Genomic DNA, 16,697 nt, shown 5'->3' on the forward strand with positions numbered 1-16,697 from the left:
GGTTTAGATTTTATATTAACTATTAACTAAAAATATTTCTGAAATATGTCCCTTAAAAATGCAAAAAAGGATCAAACAGGCAGAGGAATATTTAGTGGGGATATTCACCCTTCAAGCCTGGTCCAGCATTTAATGGTTGATATTAAAATTCATTCCCGTTCCTTTTCTTGGCCAAATCAGTCAACATCTTTAATCTCTGGAACTATACCAGATTCCTTCAAGATATTTAATGTGGCTTCAACAGCCTTCTGTGTTAGAAAATTCTACAAATACACAATTCATGCTGATAGAATTGCATTCTATACTATATTGACTGTCTTGTTGTACATAGCATTTATTACAAATTACTATAAATTGAACTTTGCACATTTAAATGAAAGACATAATGTAAAGATTTTTACTAATGTTTGTGAAGAATGTAAGAAATATATTCAATTCTTTAGGCTTAGTACAATTTTATTCTAGAAGATTCAAATGCTCCATGTAATTCTGCATCCAAAGGAATGGAAAGTTTAACATGACAAGTAAAAACACAACTACAAAAAGTCTGTTAAAATAATACCTATGCAAAATGTTACAGATGCTGGTAATTAACGAGACAATTTGTGGGGCTACAAAAAAGTTATGTGAAAACAAAACTGCCCTCTGACAATATTTTTCCCCAGGAAATATACATGCTCAAATGCATGCCAGGCTCACGATCCTCAAGAACAAGGGGCCATGTGGTGTAAACACTCAGCCAGCTGTGAAACAGGATTCAGGAAACAGTGGAACGAATACAAGTGAACATTTCAAGAAACTTTAGTCTCTGGTTTCTATTGCACTTATTTTTGAGCACTCATACAATCTCAAAAATTAAATCTTCAGTTTCATTCAGCTGATAGTGCACCTGCTGTAAAAGGTTATGGGTTTAAATACTAACCAAGATTACAGCATTTTATCTTTGTGCAACATTTTGGTGAAAAGGGTATCTCGAGCCTAAATCAGGCAGACTTAATGAAGGCATTTGACAAATGTTCTCTATTCCACATAGGATTTTTTTCCATCTACAATGTTCGTCACTTTGCGAACCAGAACTCTATTCAGGTAACTTCACATTTCAAATGTATATACAAGGTGTGCAACTTCTTAAAATTCTAGAATCAAGTTTGTTGTTGTTTAATAGAGATATACCGTCAAACCAGATGTCTCTCTGAACCAGGTGTAAAGCGCAGTAGTATACACAACACATACTGTATAACAATTTGTGAAAGCAAGGTTGAAACCTATAGATGGATTTCACAAAAATAAACAGTGCATAAATTAAATATTGTAAAGTGCAGAAGAGATTAACCAATGACACTTCGAGTGCGATGTGGCTGGGAAGTCATGGCCTGAGTGAAGAAACCATTTCCCACTCTCTTGACTTCATGCACTGGAGTCTCCTGGCTGATGGAAGAAAGTCAAAGAGGATGCTGGATTGATGGGTGAATAAACAGCCCTGTGTATGCAGTGCTTCTAATAAATGTCTGATTGGTCTTCTCCGCATTTAGACTTGGGTTGCTCTTCTCACACCAGTCCACTAGCTGCTCCACTTTCTCTCTGTACTCCAACTCATCACTGTTGTTGATGATGAGGCCAACCACTGTTGTGTCATCTGCACACTATGACATGGTTTGAACTCAATCCTGCGACAGTCATGCGTCGGCAATGTGAACAGCAGTGGGCTGAGCGCACAGCCTTGGCCAGCACCAGTGCTCAGCGTAGCGGGACTAGAGATGCTGCTGCACACATAGACTGACTGTGGCCTTTCTGCTAAGTAGTCCAGAAATTATCCAGTTACAGAGAGAGGCCCATCAAGGACACTTTCCCCACTAGTTTCTGGGGTAAGATGGTGTTAAGCGCTGAACTGAAGCCTACAAACAGCAGCCTGGTACTTGAGACCCAAAGTCATAATGGCGTTTGAGGCAAACAATCAACCCCAAGGAATTTAAGTTAACTCTTTAAAGAGCAATTCAGGCAGCTCCACTATTCTGCTCAAATTGCACTTCTGAAATTGATAGAGTCTCCACTTCTACAATCCTCACAGGTGGCTTGTACTACATCATTATTATTTACTGCGGGGAAAAGATTCCTTGCACAGCAAATGCATCTCTTGCCCAAAACCTGAAATACTGGCCTCAACTGGTATGACATTATTTGTTGACATCATTTATATCCATCATTATGTTGTGCACCTCTACGAAATCTTTCTCCACATTGTCCCACCTCTCAACCAAATTTGCCTTAATTTAATTAAAATCTCAGCACTTCCAGCCTAACACTACAGCTGAAATTACTTATCCCTGAAATGACTCTGGTAAATTTCCTTTGCATTCCAGAGACGTCCATATTCTGTTGGCCGTGCGGAACCAGAAATAATTTTCAGGACTTGAAATATTTATTGAAAATAAAATCAAAAACTGTTACTATACAGCTATGTCCAGATGCAACAAATATTATCTAGCAATTATAGAACACTACAGCTCAGAAACAGCCCCTTCAGCCCATCTAGACAATGCCTGTTATTCTGCCTAGTCCCATCTACCTGCATCTGGACCATAGCCCTCCATATCCCTCATATCCATGTACTTATCCAAACTTCTAAATATTTCAATCTAACCTGCATCCACCAATTCCACTGGTAGCTTATTCCACACTCCCCATCCTCTAAGTGAAGATGCTTCCCCCCAGTTCCCCTTAAATATTTCACCTTTCATCCATAAACTCTAGTTCCAGTCTCACCTAACCTTATGGAATAACAAAATGCTGGAGTAACACTGCCAAGCCAAGCAGCATCTATGGAAAAAAGTAAACAGTCAAAGTTTCAGTCTTGATAAAGCGTCTTGGACTGACATATCAACTGTTTACTCTTTTCTATAGATGCTACCTGACCTGCCGAGTTCCTCCAGCATTTTGTGCATTGCTTTTACATTTTCAGCATTTGCAGATTTTCTTGTCTTAGTGGAAAAAGCCTGCTTGCATTTGCCCCATCTATACCCCTCAATCAAATCTGTCACATATTGTATACAGCAGGGAATAAAGTCCTAAGCTACTAAACGTTTCCCTGTAATTCAGATCCTTAATTTCTAGAAACACCTTTGCAAATTTTCTGTTCTCTTTCAATCTTACTGGTATCTTTCTTGTAGGTAGATGAGCAAAAAAGTACACAATGCTTCAAATTTGGTCCCCATTTTTTGGCAAGGCCAATGAATTGTTTTAACCTATTCAATAAGTGCATGGAATTTTGAAAAGTCTATTAACAAGTGATCGGATAGCTTTTTGTTCATATGTCTCACCCCTCACTAGCATTGAAACTACAAATTATTAGGGATAGGAAGAGCGTCTTTTGCTGCCATTTTTAAAATATAAAAGAAGAAATGAAGTCTAAATATAACATGCAAGAGTTTAGTCCTTTATTGGAACAGTATTTTTCAAGCACACTACATTTTAACCCAAGTTATGGAAAGCATATTTCCAAGGAACAATCAAAGGACAGAAACAGCTACAAAAACAGGTAAATCTCTTGTAAACTCATTTACTTGGAAAATTGTTTCAATATTGTTTTATTATTGACTCTGACCAATGACAGCCAATTAAAAACCAAGGCATCTTACCAAGATTCAAACTTTACATGTTTGTGCCATTTATCCAACAGTTGTACAATTCATGTCATATACATACAGTAGCCTAATGCATTCTTACTGTGAAGACAAGCTGCAAAATCATGATTATATATTCCATTTATACATTAATTTTAATATTGAGCATTACAAACAATCGAGTTTGTTCAGCAAACAAAACTCAAGTTTTCTGATCTACTTCATTACTTTGAGCTAGTAAAAGTTTCAAGGAAACGGCTCACAAAAGAGAACGACTCAACACAAGGAAACAAGTGAACTGACTCTCTACAGTTAGTGGAAGTACTCCAGTCAAATGGTACATTGAGGCATGATCTCTATAATTATCTTCATATTCAGGACACCCTGTATTACAAGCAGCGCTCATGACAACCCCAAATTGCAACTTCATGAGCCCTTGCTCTACGACCTGGTGAAGAAGCAGCAAAATGCAAGCAGCAAGGAGCTCCATCAGCATTCTTATCCTAAATTATGACCCTCGCAAACAAGTAAAACAGATGTTTTGGTATTTTTTGTATGGATAAAGGACCATCAGCCACAAGCACATCAGTCTTTACTCAATGTGACACAGCGCACCTTTTATAAAAAAAATCTTGTGGCCTATCCTCACAATTAAAGGATACAGTTTGGGTACTAGGCGTCACAGTAGCATAGTGGTTAGCATGAACTATTTATTAAAGCTCAGGTGGCTGGAGTTCAGAGTTCAATTCTAGCATCCTCTGCAAGGAGCCCCTGTACGTCCTCCCCACAGGAGGAGTGGTTTTTCTCTGGGTATTCCGGTTTCCTCTCATGGTCCTAAAATATACCAGGTAGGTTGATTTAAATTGTCCCGATTAGAGTTAAATCAGGATTATTGGTGATTACTGAGCAGCACGGCTTGAGGGGTCAGTAGGGCCTATTCAGTGCTGTATTTCCAAATTGATTTTTTTTTAAATGGTAGCACATTTCATTATAATCTTGGATTAATGGAGACCGAACAATTGACTGGTAAGTGTGAAGTGAGTCACTGCCCCCATTAAAGGGCTTCACGAACATACGATTGCCTCCTTAGTAGATTTACTCTTTTCCTGGCCATCTTCTTGCCCTTAATAAACACATGTGAGCAGAGGGACTTAGGAATACAAGAGCATTATGCTCTGTAAACTGTAGACAAGATGGATAAGCTGCACTGTGCTTCATCAGTCAGAGTATTGGTTATGTCAGTGGCGATGCTATACTGTAGCTGAACAAAACTTTTGAGGCCACATTTGGAATATTGTGTTTGGTTTTGGTCAGCCTACTTATATCATCAAGATGGAAAGAATGCAGGGGAGATTTACAAGGATGTTGCTAAGACTCAAAGGTCTGATTATGGAGGGATTGTTCAGGTTCAGACTTGTTTCATTAGAGTGTAGGAGGTTGCAAACAAATGTGCATTTGAAAAAGGATTTAGTGTGTTTTGGCTAGGTTTAATAGATCGTTGCTGGCAGTGTGGCTTGTTAGGCTGGAAAGGCCTGTTTCACTCTGCGTCTTTAAGTATATAACTCCGGCCTTAATGAATGTGCACCTATTTGGAACTTTGTCAAAAACCTCAAGAAATGAGAATTATCACAAAAAATTACTCATGAACAATACCTAAAATATCCTGAAAATATACACGACTGAAAGAGGCCAGAGTTTTAAAAATCATTCTGAATCAATTACAACTTGGTCACAATGGTGTGGCAGTCAACACAACAGCAGTACAGCTCAGGATGTCAGAGCTCGGAGTTCAATTTCAGTGCCATCTGTAAAGAGTTTGCACTTCCTCCTCAAGAAGGAGCGGGCATCCTCCAGGTGTTCTGGTATCCTCCCACAGTCCAAAGACTGTGACTAGGTAAATTGGTCATGATAAATTGTCTTATGATTTGGTTTGGGTTAATAAGGGGATTGCTGGTAGTGTATCTTGCTAGGCTTTTTATCTCTAAATAAATAACTCTGGCCTTAATGTGGGTGTGGTAATTCCCCTTAAAAACTCCAAAATAGTGTTTTCCAAATAAAATTCGTTATTTCAGCTAACTGTTGCTTCTTTTTATTCCAATCTTTTAATGTGTAAAATGTTTTAAACCAATATTTTTAAACTTTCCAGTGCACCATGGGAGCTTGTCAACATCACCACAGATTCCTTAGATACAATACTATAACCATAATTAAAAAAACATGCAAAGTCTATGCTAATAGAACAGATCAATTTTTTGTGGACCAGCTTCTCAGAATTCAGTGACACATGCTGATGCTTTGGCACTCAAAATTCACACCAGGGTTTAAAGAGACAATGGGCAGCAAGCATGGAAGAATGTGCAGACTGGTTTCTGTTGTTGCAAGCGAGGCAATCTTTCAAACCAATGTAACAAATATTCATTTGTCTAACCCCAATTTCCAATCAGTCAGGACTGAGGGGGCCATTCTGAAGACATGCTACATGCCAGGTGTTTCTATCCATCAAAATAAAAATTTTATTGATGTAGGTATTGAAAAACGAACATTCTCATAATGTGATAGTTTAAATTGACAGGCCTGTGGGCACATCTCTGCACAAAGAAACCTACATTGATAAACCCTCACTACTTGCCAGAATTTGTCAATAAAGGCCACAGTTGAGAACAATAGTAATTGGTTAAATTACAATTTTGCTTCCAATTCTGCAAATTAATGTTTTACCATGGAAAAGATCAATATACAAATATGCGCAAAATTGAAGCAGACATTTCAGTGCAAGGTGCATTGAAGCTCCTAACTCGGGCCATTTTAGTCAAACTGGAATTTTAAGAAGGGTCAATAGCTACCAGTAATAAACAATTGTAATATGACCATATAAAAGTATAGATGCAATATTGAAGTGAAAGTAAATACTTAGGCTATAAATAAACCACATAAATACTTGACCATAAATTGACCCATGGCAATAGTAGCAGCACATGGGACAGTTGTTAAGTCAGAAAAGACTGCACTTTCCAAATCCTCTCCTCCAACACTTCCAAACATAGCAAAAACTAGGCCCATTGGCAATGCAGGTTAATATAATATACAGTTACACGATGACAGCCATGACTCTGCAAATATTGTGTACGATTTATACATCTCCAGTATAGAAGGTATAACTAGTGTTACTTAAGCAAATTATGACAGATCTTTTTAGCTGTACTCAACTTAGAAATATCAGAGAAAACTATGCAGTGATTTCAGAGATTTTTGTAATTTGGTATAGAAACAATTGTAATGAAGAAAAATCCCGGTCACAATTCCGTCACAAACATTCTAAGTTATTTTTGATTGCATGATAGAGGAGCATCATGCTGAACAAGTGCATGATTTAAATTTTATACTGCAGCAAAACAGAATACAACAAACATCTCATCAACTTTCGTGGTTGTATATTTCAAATGTCCATGACCAATTGTGTCTACTGAGGCAAAGAACTCAAAGACAATTACTATCATGGGCTGACATTTAGCGGGCATTTTGAATGTTCAAAATAATTTTAGTACCCATTCAGATAGCTAATCTGGACAATTCAACACAATGTCACACTACCATTGAGTAAATATTGGAAGGAATAATCTGTTTATGTGAGCAAGAACGTCTTGTCCATTATCCCTCAGCTTCACTTAATAGGAACAAAATAGATACAATTCTATTCTTACTAAGTGGATTTCTACAAGATAAAACTGAAAGGTTAAGCAAACAGTACCCTGACCATTTGTTGATTTCCAAAAGTCTCCACATACTAATTAAGCTAATCTTCCTTTTTAATGATAGCTACACTTCAGCCAAATTTCATTCCTCTTAGCCCTTTCAGGTCATCCACTTTCATGAAAATAACGTCTGGTAGTGTATTTTTGATTTTGAACAGAAAGCAATCAGAGCATAGTGGAAATGTTTACAATTTAGAATCTATGACTAAGATCACAATTTTAAGTGCGGAAAAGAAAATGTAATTAGGAGTAATATTTGAGCATTGAATTAGTCTACAGTATTTAAAACGATTAAGATATAAAGTAGCTTTTTAAAAATCTAACCATTTAGTGGGGAAAGAGCTGCACCAAAAGGAATAATTTCTTTTAAGACAGCCCATGCAGAAATAAATTCAGGAAACAATTCTGCCATGCCTACACCTAGTGGAAATCTGTAACACTGTCTGAAATAGTTATAACAGCTGGAACTTGGTCAAGTGGTACTTTCACAGAGATCAACATTTTTTTAAAAAAAAATTAGAAATAGTTGTATAGAATATAGAACTAAGTAATTGAGTTTGATACAAATATCAGTTATTACCTGACAGAATGATCAAGCAAGTTGAAGGGTTAGCTGACATTAACTTGAAAGCAATGTTGCAAATTTCAAATGGACCGATTGAAAAGACAGAATTTATATTGATGATTATTCAGGAAACTACAGTGTAGAGCTGAGGCAGAAAAAAAAGCTTTTGTATGCCATGGACCCTCACCATTAACTGAGGAGGCCGTGTACCCCAGCTTGGGAACTCCTGCTCTAGTGTTTATCATTTGAAATACTCAAAATTTTGTGATTATACTAAATTCTGACACCACAAAACATGAGTTCATAGTATATACATAAAAGCAAATGACTTCAGGTTATGACTTTTCTGGTTGCTGCTGAAAACCACTTAGTGTACAGTCATGAGAGAATAATCTGCTTTACTCAGTATTAATTATGTAAAAATGTTTGCAACATCCATAAAGCTGCAATGAAAAAGGGTTAAAGTCTTATACAACTGAAGAACTGGTCACCATTCCTTTCCTCCTAATTACTGAACTTTTCAGATTGATTTGAATGATGGTCTTTGTTAGACATTATTCAAATCAGCAAAAGGATCAAAATTTGAAAATGCAGAATTTAAATAGGAAAATACATATTGTCTGTGAGGCTATTGTTGTAACTAAACCCACTTTGCTAGCTTGAAAATTCACACGCAGGTTTCAAACTTCTGCAACATACATAGTATCAGATAACATTTTTAAAAAGCTGGCAAAATTAAAGACAGTAAGTTAGTTAAATTAAGAGTTCAATTATTCCTACCATCAAGAACTAGCTTGAATAGTGATGTATGAAAACTGCATCTGCCACTACTGACCTGTTGTAGAATTGGTCCAAGGGAATTCTTGTCTTTCTGACTAACACCATCTTTCTGTAATCGAGCCAGAAGCTCTGGTTTCTTGAAAGGTTTTAGTACCAATAAGTGGATCGCCCTATCCCTATATGATCGCTGGGAAACAGTGTTTGTATTGCACTTCCTTATTGTACTTGCAGGATTAATAGGGGTTGATCGTTTCCGTTCGGGTACAGCATCGGGGATGCCTGGTGCTGGCTTACGAATCTGCACTCGCTTACCTAGAAATAGTACAAAAACAACTTCTAAATTAAAAGAAAACCAAATCGCAAGAAACTCAAATTGTATAATTCTGTTAAATTATTTTTTTCCATTCCAAAGTGAGTGTGTAGGTAAAATAATAATCCTTTCCCAAAGCTATTTCAGCAATACTTCTGATGACCAGTATAAGTTTATTTTACAATTAAGTGAGCAAACCTGGAAACTTTCATGCAAATAATGAACTATGAATTCACTTTGGTACATCAGAAACAAATGAATTTTCTCATTTGCCATCTTCCAAGGTATAGAAATTAATAAGGGATTGAAAATACAGAGTTTATTGAAAAATAATTACTATTTTAATGGCTTAGCCTACTACATTGTTAAACAAAGCTTGAAATACAAAATGCACATTAGTATCTATTAAGTACTATCAAACACATTAAAAGCAAAATTCCAGGTGAACATCATGATATCAATGAACTAAGGTCATGAATTGATTTTAGTGTTGGCACTACACATCTGATTGACATCAATTAAAAAAATGGATAGGCCAGAAGTCCAATGGTGTAATCTGGACTAGGATTGTTCTGGAAATCAAAGGTGCAAATTTTCATTAACACAAGAGTAAATTATCCAGAGCTTATCTGAGGCAGGACAAATCAGGCAAGTATTAAAAAGGGGTATAGCCTGGTTGTGATTAAAAATTGAACAAAAAAAGTTGACAAATGTTATAGGTGCTGAACAGAAAGGCCTAATAGCTTTGTAGGATGTCCTACAGTACCAAAAGAATGTGAACCTCCTTAGGAGTAAGCCACCAAGAATACAATATTAATGTGCTCTTTTCCCTTTCAATGTAGCAAAAAAATCTACAAGGCATGCCAAAAATGCCAAACCAGACAAAATTCGTCAGCTAGCCAAAGCTGAAACAAAGGAAAGTATACAAAATTATGTAGGAGTGGCAAGACAGTGAAATTTTCCAAATGAGCCTAGACACGTGGTTATGAATTATTAGCAGGAAAGAATGATTAGAGCAATGAGGATGGTGAATTTATTGGGGAGAATAGTGTAATAGGACAAAGGAATTTAAAAGAGTAACTTGTGTCTAAGTTGAACGATGGAGTGTATTTGGTATAAACTGAAATTTATTGAGGGTTGAGATTGGTGCACCAGGTAGCAAGTATTACAGAAATTAACTCTGGAGGTAATGGCAGCATAAAATGGATTGTTTTAGAAAGTTCAGAGCACAGATGAAGAATTTTGGTAATAAATTCAGTTGAGAATACAGACATTGAATTCAAACCCTAGCTGAGGTTCACCTGAAGAACACGTTTACATGATAAAATCCTCAACACCGAACACCTAAGGAACTCTCCTAAACTAATACCAATTTTCTTATCAAGTGTGACAGAATAGCTCTTCCTTTGCAAAACTGGCTCGTCACTTTGTAAATGTTTTCCACAATGCTGCAGATATTCCTTGAACAATTTGGATAGTTACACAACTTCCCATTAAGGATGACCCTGCATAATGCAGATGCCCTAGTTGAGAAATGAAAAGGAACAAAGCAATTGTAGTGGCATGCACAAGGACAGGGAAGTCTTTTAAAATTCTGAGATAATGACAAGTGTAGTTATAAAATGTCACTGTAATATAATTAGCTCTTCTCAAATTCCTCCAACTTAATCTTGGATCACAATGGTATCTAAAAAAGACAGTACAATTTGTGTTCTAATGCAACAAGTTTTTAAAATTCCAGTTCAAGAGGAGAAAGTGGCACCACCAATAAATGTGGTTACCAGAGTAGCACAGGGAAAAACAAAAGTCTCCACATATCCAATCTGATGAGAGCCCAGAGATTTGAAACCTTATATTTTGCCAATCACACATGCTGCCTAGCTTGAATATTTTTGGCATTTTCTTTTAATAGAATTTGAGACAGAGTAAACACCATAAAAATACAAGAATGGAGAAATGCCCAAAGTAACATCAGAAGAATTTTAATTTTTCTACAAAAAACACTCAAGTCTAACAGCAGATTAACTTTACCAAAGCATAGATCACTTGAGACAGATTTTCACATTCTAACCAAATTCTGCATATTCCATACAGGACATAGCTATACTGAGCAAGATCATCAAGTTATAGTCTGACCAAATATTATTCAGCTATAATCCTTACAAAAAAACTGAAAGAACACCATTGACAGCAAAACAGCAGCAAGCGTTTGATATTTCTGCACAAGGAATGGTTATTATATACAAATAGTTAAATTTCTTCTAATTTTTCCCACCTACTCACCATTTTCCTTCAGATCCTCACTCCCACAAGGAACAGGCATTTACCGTAATTGCCTCATACCATGGGGCTAAATATTGATTACAGCCCATATGAAAATCAACAACTCATTGTTTTGGTGCTAGTTGGCAGATCAAAATAAAGATCAAAAGCAATGTTTTAACAATCTTATTCAAGTGAAGATACAGTATTTAAGAATATTTTCAGCTAAAGCAGTCTTCCCACTTGATGGAGAATTTCTGGTGTTCAAAGTAAAATACCCAGCTTTCTGTATATTCCAAACATGCCGTAGCTATACTAAGCAAGGTCAAGTATGCATCATGTGATCAAAATGCAAGTAAATAAAACGAACTTTAAACTTTGCAGATGATGTTTTAAAGAGAATGACCTGAGAGATTTTACAGCTTCAATAAAGGGCTAGTTTGCTATTTTCAGTATTTCTTTGACTATTTTTCCAAAATTCTAGTAACATTGAGAACCCTGCACAAGTTCAGTAGCATATTATTTTTCCCCAAATCGAGATAAATGTGATAAAACAAAAAAAAAATTCAAGATGAATACAAAGATGAAAATAAAAACTCAAGAAGAAAAGTAAATGTTGGTTCAATCACACCAGTAAATATTCTGAAAGACTTGATATAGAAATCGGTTCCTGACTCGGTACAAGTTAAACAGCTGAAGATTGAGGTAGTAAGAATTCAAAATCACAAAAAAATGAAAATTTAAAAGGTTAGTCAAAAATATCAACCATAATTTTATTTCATTAAAATTTATTGTGCTATCAATTCATGAATAAATTTGACAATCACTTAAATCTAAGTTAATACAGTACTAAGTGAGATTTAAATTTTTTTTATTGTGAATGGCATCTTCCTGCTGGAATACAATTCAAATTGCAAGGATGTATCGTTGAGCACTCAACCTAACTTGACAAATTCTCATCACTGCTACCTGCAGAGAACATGACAACTATTATTCAAAGCATATTGAAAACCAAGGAGAGGTGAAAAATGAGAATAATACACCTTTAAATTCTGCAAGATTTAGATAACTGCAAGTTCTGCAGTTAATGATTTATGGCAGGTCTCAGCTTTTGTTGGAAAATTAAGGGAGGGTAGATAAGGGGAAACTGAACCTGTCCTGGACATGATGCCAATAGGTAATAGGCATATTACCCATCCTCAGCTCTCTACCTTGGTTTGGGAAAATACCAGATTGAAGTAATTACCCTACCATTAGGACTAACTCGAACTTTTCTCTCCCTCCCTATTTGCCTGCATCTGATACATTATCATATATCCATAGCATTTCCAGAATTATCAAATTCACCATAAGACCAAAAAATGAGATCAGAAAGAGGTTATCATACATTCAAGCTTGCTCCACCATATATAGTATGATCATTGCTGACTATGCTGCCCTTAAATACTCTGTGTAATTTCGACACACCCCTCCATGACTCAAATATTTATCCACCTCCATTTTAATTACTTCTAATGATGCAGCTTCCACCGCATGTTGGGACAGAGGACTCTGTAGATTCACCACCCACTGAATCACCAGAGCGTAAGCAGCTATTAAATATGGACGCGACCAAACCAGACCAGACTAAACCGGCATCCATCAACCTGAACTCTTGGTTCTTCTCCCCAGGCAATTTCTCCTCCTATAGAAACTTGTAAGCCTAGCAGCAAATACATTCTAAGCTATTTGACGATGAACAATGAAGCATAGATGTTGAGTAGGGCAGAATGGCAGAAACAGATTCTGTGGGGCAGCATAAGCTGTTAACATAACGCTATTAGTGTTAGTGACCTGGACTCAAATCCCACCACTATTTGTAAGGAGTTTGTACTGTACATTCTCCCTATGACTGAATAGGTTTCTTCAGGCACTCTGATTTTCTCTCAAATTCCAGAAGGGGCTGTTATCCATGCTGCTTCTCTAGATATATACAGATTTGAATGCAAGCTCAAAGAAATTTCAACGTGAAAATTTTAAATATGGATAAGGATATGAGAAACAGTAAAACCATATGACTTCTTGAAGCTGTTTGGCTGGTGGTAACGTCGGTTTGAAGTCAACAGCAAAGCTCTTCATTTAACCACAGAATACAGGCCAAGTATTTTCCTTTGATACAATCAAAACTTAGTTGCTTGAAAGTGCAATCAAGAAAACTGAATCATGTGATAACATTGCTCCTTCAAATTTTCCAGGATGATAATTAACATTTTGAAAAGTAGAAAAAATTGTGCCTTTTACTACAGCCAGATTAATGATAACAATGTTAGATCCCCTTTATTGATGCCCAAAAGCAGGCCCAAGTAAAGGAGACCACCACACAGACCTGCTATACTTTGTGGGTCAGTAATTACTTCAATACATGCACCAATTTCTGATAAACAATTTTAAATTTGTCACTCATTTGCTGTTGAGAATGCAATATAAAATAAATTCATTCAAAGAACATTAAATGAAGTTTTCAGTTTTGGAAATTTAGACCTTTTTTCCCTGCAAACAGAATAAACATTTCTTTTTCTCAGTTTCTCAGCTTCTGTACTAAATTAGCTTGAATTTTGTAGAATTATAGACAAAATCATTAGCATTCATCACCTGAACCTAACTGACACAACGTCTTCTACGTTATTGACATTTAATTAAACTTCACAATTTTGCATGCTTATAAGACCATAAGATATCGGAGTAGGCCATTCGGCTCACTGAGCCTGTTCTGCCATTCAACCAAGGCTGATTCCTTTCTTCCAGTCATCCCAACTCCCCTGCCTTCTCCCCATACCCTTTGATGCCCTGGCTAATCAAGAACCTATCTATCTCTGCCTTAAATGCACCCAATGACTTGGTCTTCACAGCCATTCGTGGCAACAAATTTCACAGATTTACCACCATCTGACTAAAGTAATTTCACCACATCTGTTCTAAATTGACATCCTTCAATCCTGAAGTCGTTCCCTCTTGTCCTGGACTCCCTTACCATGGGAAATACCTGCCATATCTAATCTGTTCAGGCCTTTTAACATTTGGAATGTTTCTATGAGATCCCCCCTCATTCTCTTGAATTCCAGGAAATTCAGTCCAAGAGCTGCCAGACGTTCCTCTTACAGTAACCCTTTCATTCCTGGAATGATTCTCGTGAATCTTCTCTGAACCCTCTCCAATGTATCCTATCTCAGGGTATCCTTTCTAAAATAAGGAGTCCAAAACTGCACACAATACTCCAAGTGTGGTCTCACTAGTGCCTCAGAGCCTCAACATCACATCCCTGCTCTTATATGCTATACCTCTAGAAATGAATGCCAACATTGAATTTGCCTTCTTCACCATCTACTCCACCTGGAGGTTAACCTTTAGGGTATCCTGCAAAAGAACTCCCAAGTTCCTTTGCATCTCTGCGTTTTAAATCCATCTAAATAATAGTCTGCCTGTTTATATTTTCCACCAAAGTGCATCGCCATACACTTTCCAACATTGTATTTCATTTGCCACTTCTTTGCCCATTACCTGCTCCTCCACCTATCTTTGTATCATCGGCAATTTTAGCCACAAATCCAGTAATCCCATACTCCAAATCATTGACATACATTGTAAAAAGCAGCAGCCCTAACATCTACCCCTGTCACTGACACCCGGCAGTCATCCAGAATAGGATCTCTTTATTCCCACTCTCTGCTTTCTGATGATCAACCAATGCTTCACCCATGCAAGTAACTACCCTGTAATTCCATTGGCTCCTATCTTGCTAAGCAGCCTCCTGTGCATCACCTTGTCAAAGCCCTTCTGAAAATCCAAGTACACCACGTCTACTGCATCTCCTTTGTCCACGCGGCTTGTAATTTCCTCAAAGAATTGCAATAGGTTAGTCAGGCAGGATTTTCCTTTTAGGAAACCATGTTGGCTTTGGCCTATCTTGTCATGTGCCTCCAGGTACTCCATAATCTATCGATTCCAACCACTGTTGTCAGGCTAACAGGTCTATAGTTTCCTTTCTGCTGCCTCCCACCCTTCTTAAACAGTGGAGTACATTTGCAAGTTTTCCAGTAACCCGGTACAATGCCAGAATCTATAGATTCCTGAAAGATCATTCTTAATGCCTCTGCAATCTCTGTAGCTACTTCCTTCAGAACCCGATGGTGCATGCCATCGGATCCAGGAGATTTATCCACCTTCAGACCATTAAGCTTCCTGAACACCTTCTCAATCATAATTTTCACTGCACATACTTCACTTCCCTAACATTCTTGAATGTCCAGTATATTACATAGGTCTTCCACTGTGAAGAGTGATGCAAAATACACATTCAGTTCCTCTGCCATCTCTGTGCCTCTCATTACAATATCTCCAGTGTCATTTTCTATTGGTCCAATATCTACCCTCAACTCTTTTACCTTTTATATACTTAAAAAAAACTTACAGAAATACAAAAGATGTCATCAGCAATTCACCACCTGTACCAAGCTGCAGCCCAATGTTTGATTCCACATGCAGTTTAGGGTTGGAGGAGTTTGTGTTAAATGGCCCACCTTTAAATTTAGAATTCAGTACCACTTGGTTTAAATGAGTGTATCGTAGCATGAGCTTCAGGTAAATATATTCTTCAATGACCAATTTCGAAGAAAATAATTTAAAATGATAACAACTCAAGAAATGACTCGCTGTTTTAAAAAGGCACCCAAATGCAAGAGTTTTAAAAAAAACCCATCAAGTTCTTGCTTTGGTTTGCAAAGTCTTTCAAAGCTTGAATGACTTTGAATGTGTATGTTTTAAAGGAATTGACAGAACTGGCTAAGCCTGTAGGTGAGACTGTCTGGCTGTCAACATTTTGTTTTACAACAGCTCATTTGAAATGGCTTGCTTCGACTGCCTCATATGATCCTCTTGTTGCAGAATTCCCCTTAGCAGTTTCCACCATTATCCCCAAGTGTATTGTCTCAGGAAAATTCACATTCTTTAAATCAAGATTAGGAGACACTCTTGCCCCTGACTAAAATCTGTCCCAGTCTTAAATGCTTTAAACAAATCAAATGCTATGGTATACTTGTGATCAAGCACGCAAAGTCCTTACTATCAGATTGTCTTGAAATTCTATTCTCTTGTTGTTCTATCAGATAAACTTTTTGCTTAGAGACACCAGAGCAAGCCTCAAGCAGAAAACAGACAAAGCATCCTTGCAAACTAGTCTCTTAAAGAAAACAACTCGCACCTGAGTGTTATACATGTTACTTGCACTCAAGTACATACATAACTTCAAGATACCTTTAGTAACAAAAACTACGACACTGAACTATAAAGGAAACATTTGCCACACATAACCAAAAACTTGGTTAAAGAGGTAGGTTTTAAGAAAATTTACCCAAGATTTTGTGTAGCATAAG

At 36.9% G+C, this 16,697-nt stretch overlaps 1 protein-coding gene across 1 annotated transcript in view; it reads right to left on the bottom strand.

Annotated features, from left to right (window-relative positions):
* ell2 (elongation factor for RNA polymerase II 2) overlaps positions 1-16,697 on the bottom strand; it is a 73,861-nt gene that overhangs the window by 18,305 nt on the left and 38,859 nt on the right. The window contains exon 5 of the mRNA XM_059969425.1: positions 8,773-9,029. Coding sequence (XP_059825408.1) covers positions 8,773-9,029 — 257 coding nt within the window. The remainder of the gene's footprint in view (positions 1-8,772; positions 9,030-16,697) is intronic.

The sequence above is a fragment of the Hypanus sabinus genome, chromosome 5 (genome assembly GCF_030144855.1).
Source record: "Hypanus sabinus isolate sHypSab1 chromosome 5, sHypSab1.hap1, whole genome shotgun sequence".
NCBI lineage: Eukaryota > Metazoa > Chordata > Chondrichthyes > Myliobatiformes > Dasyatidae > Hypanus > Hypanus sabinus.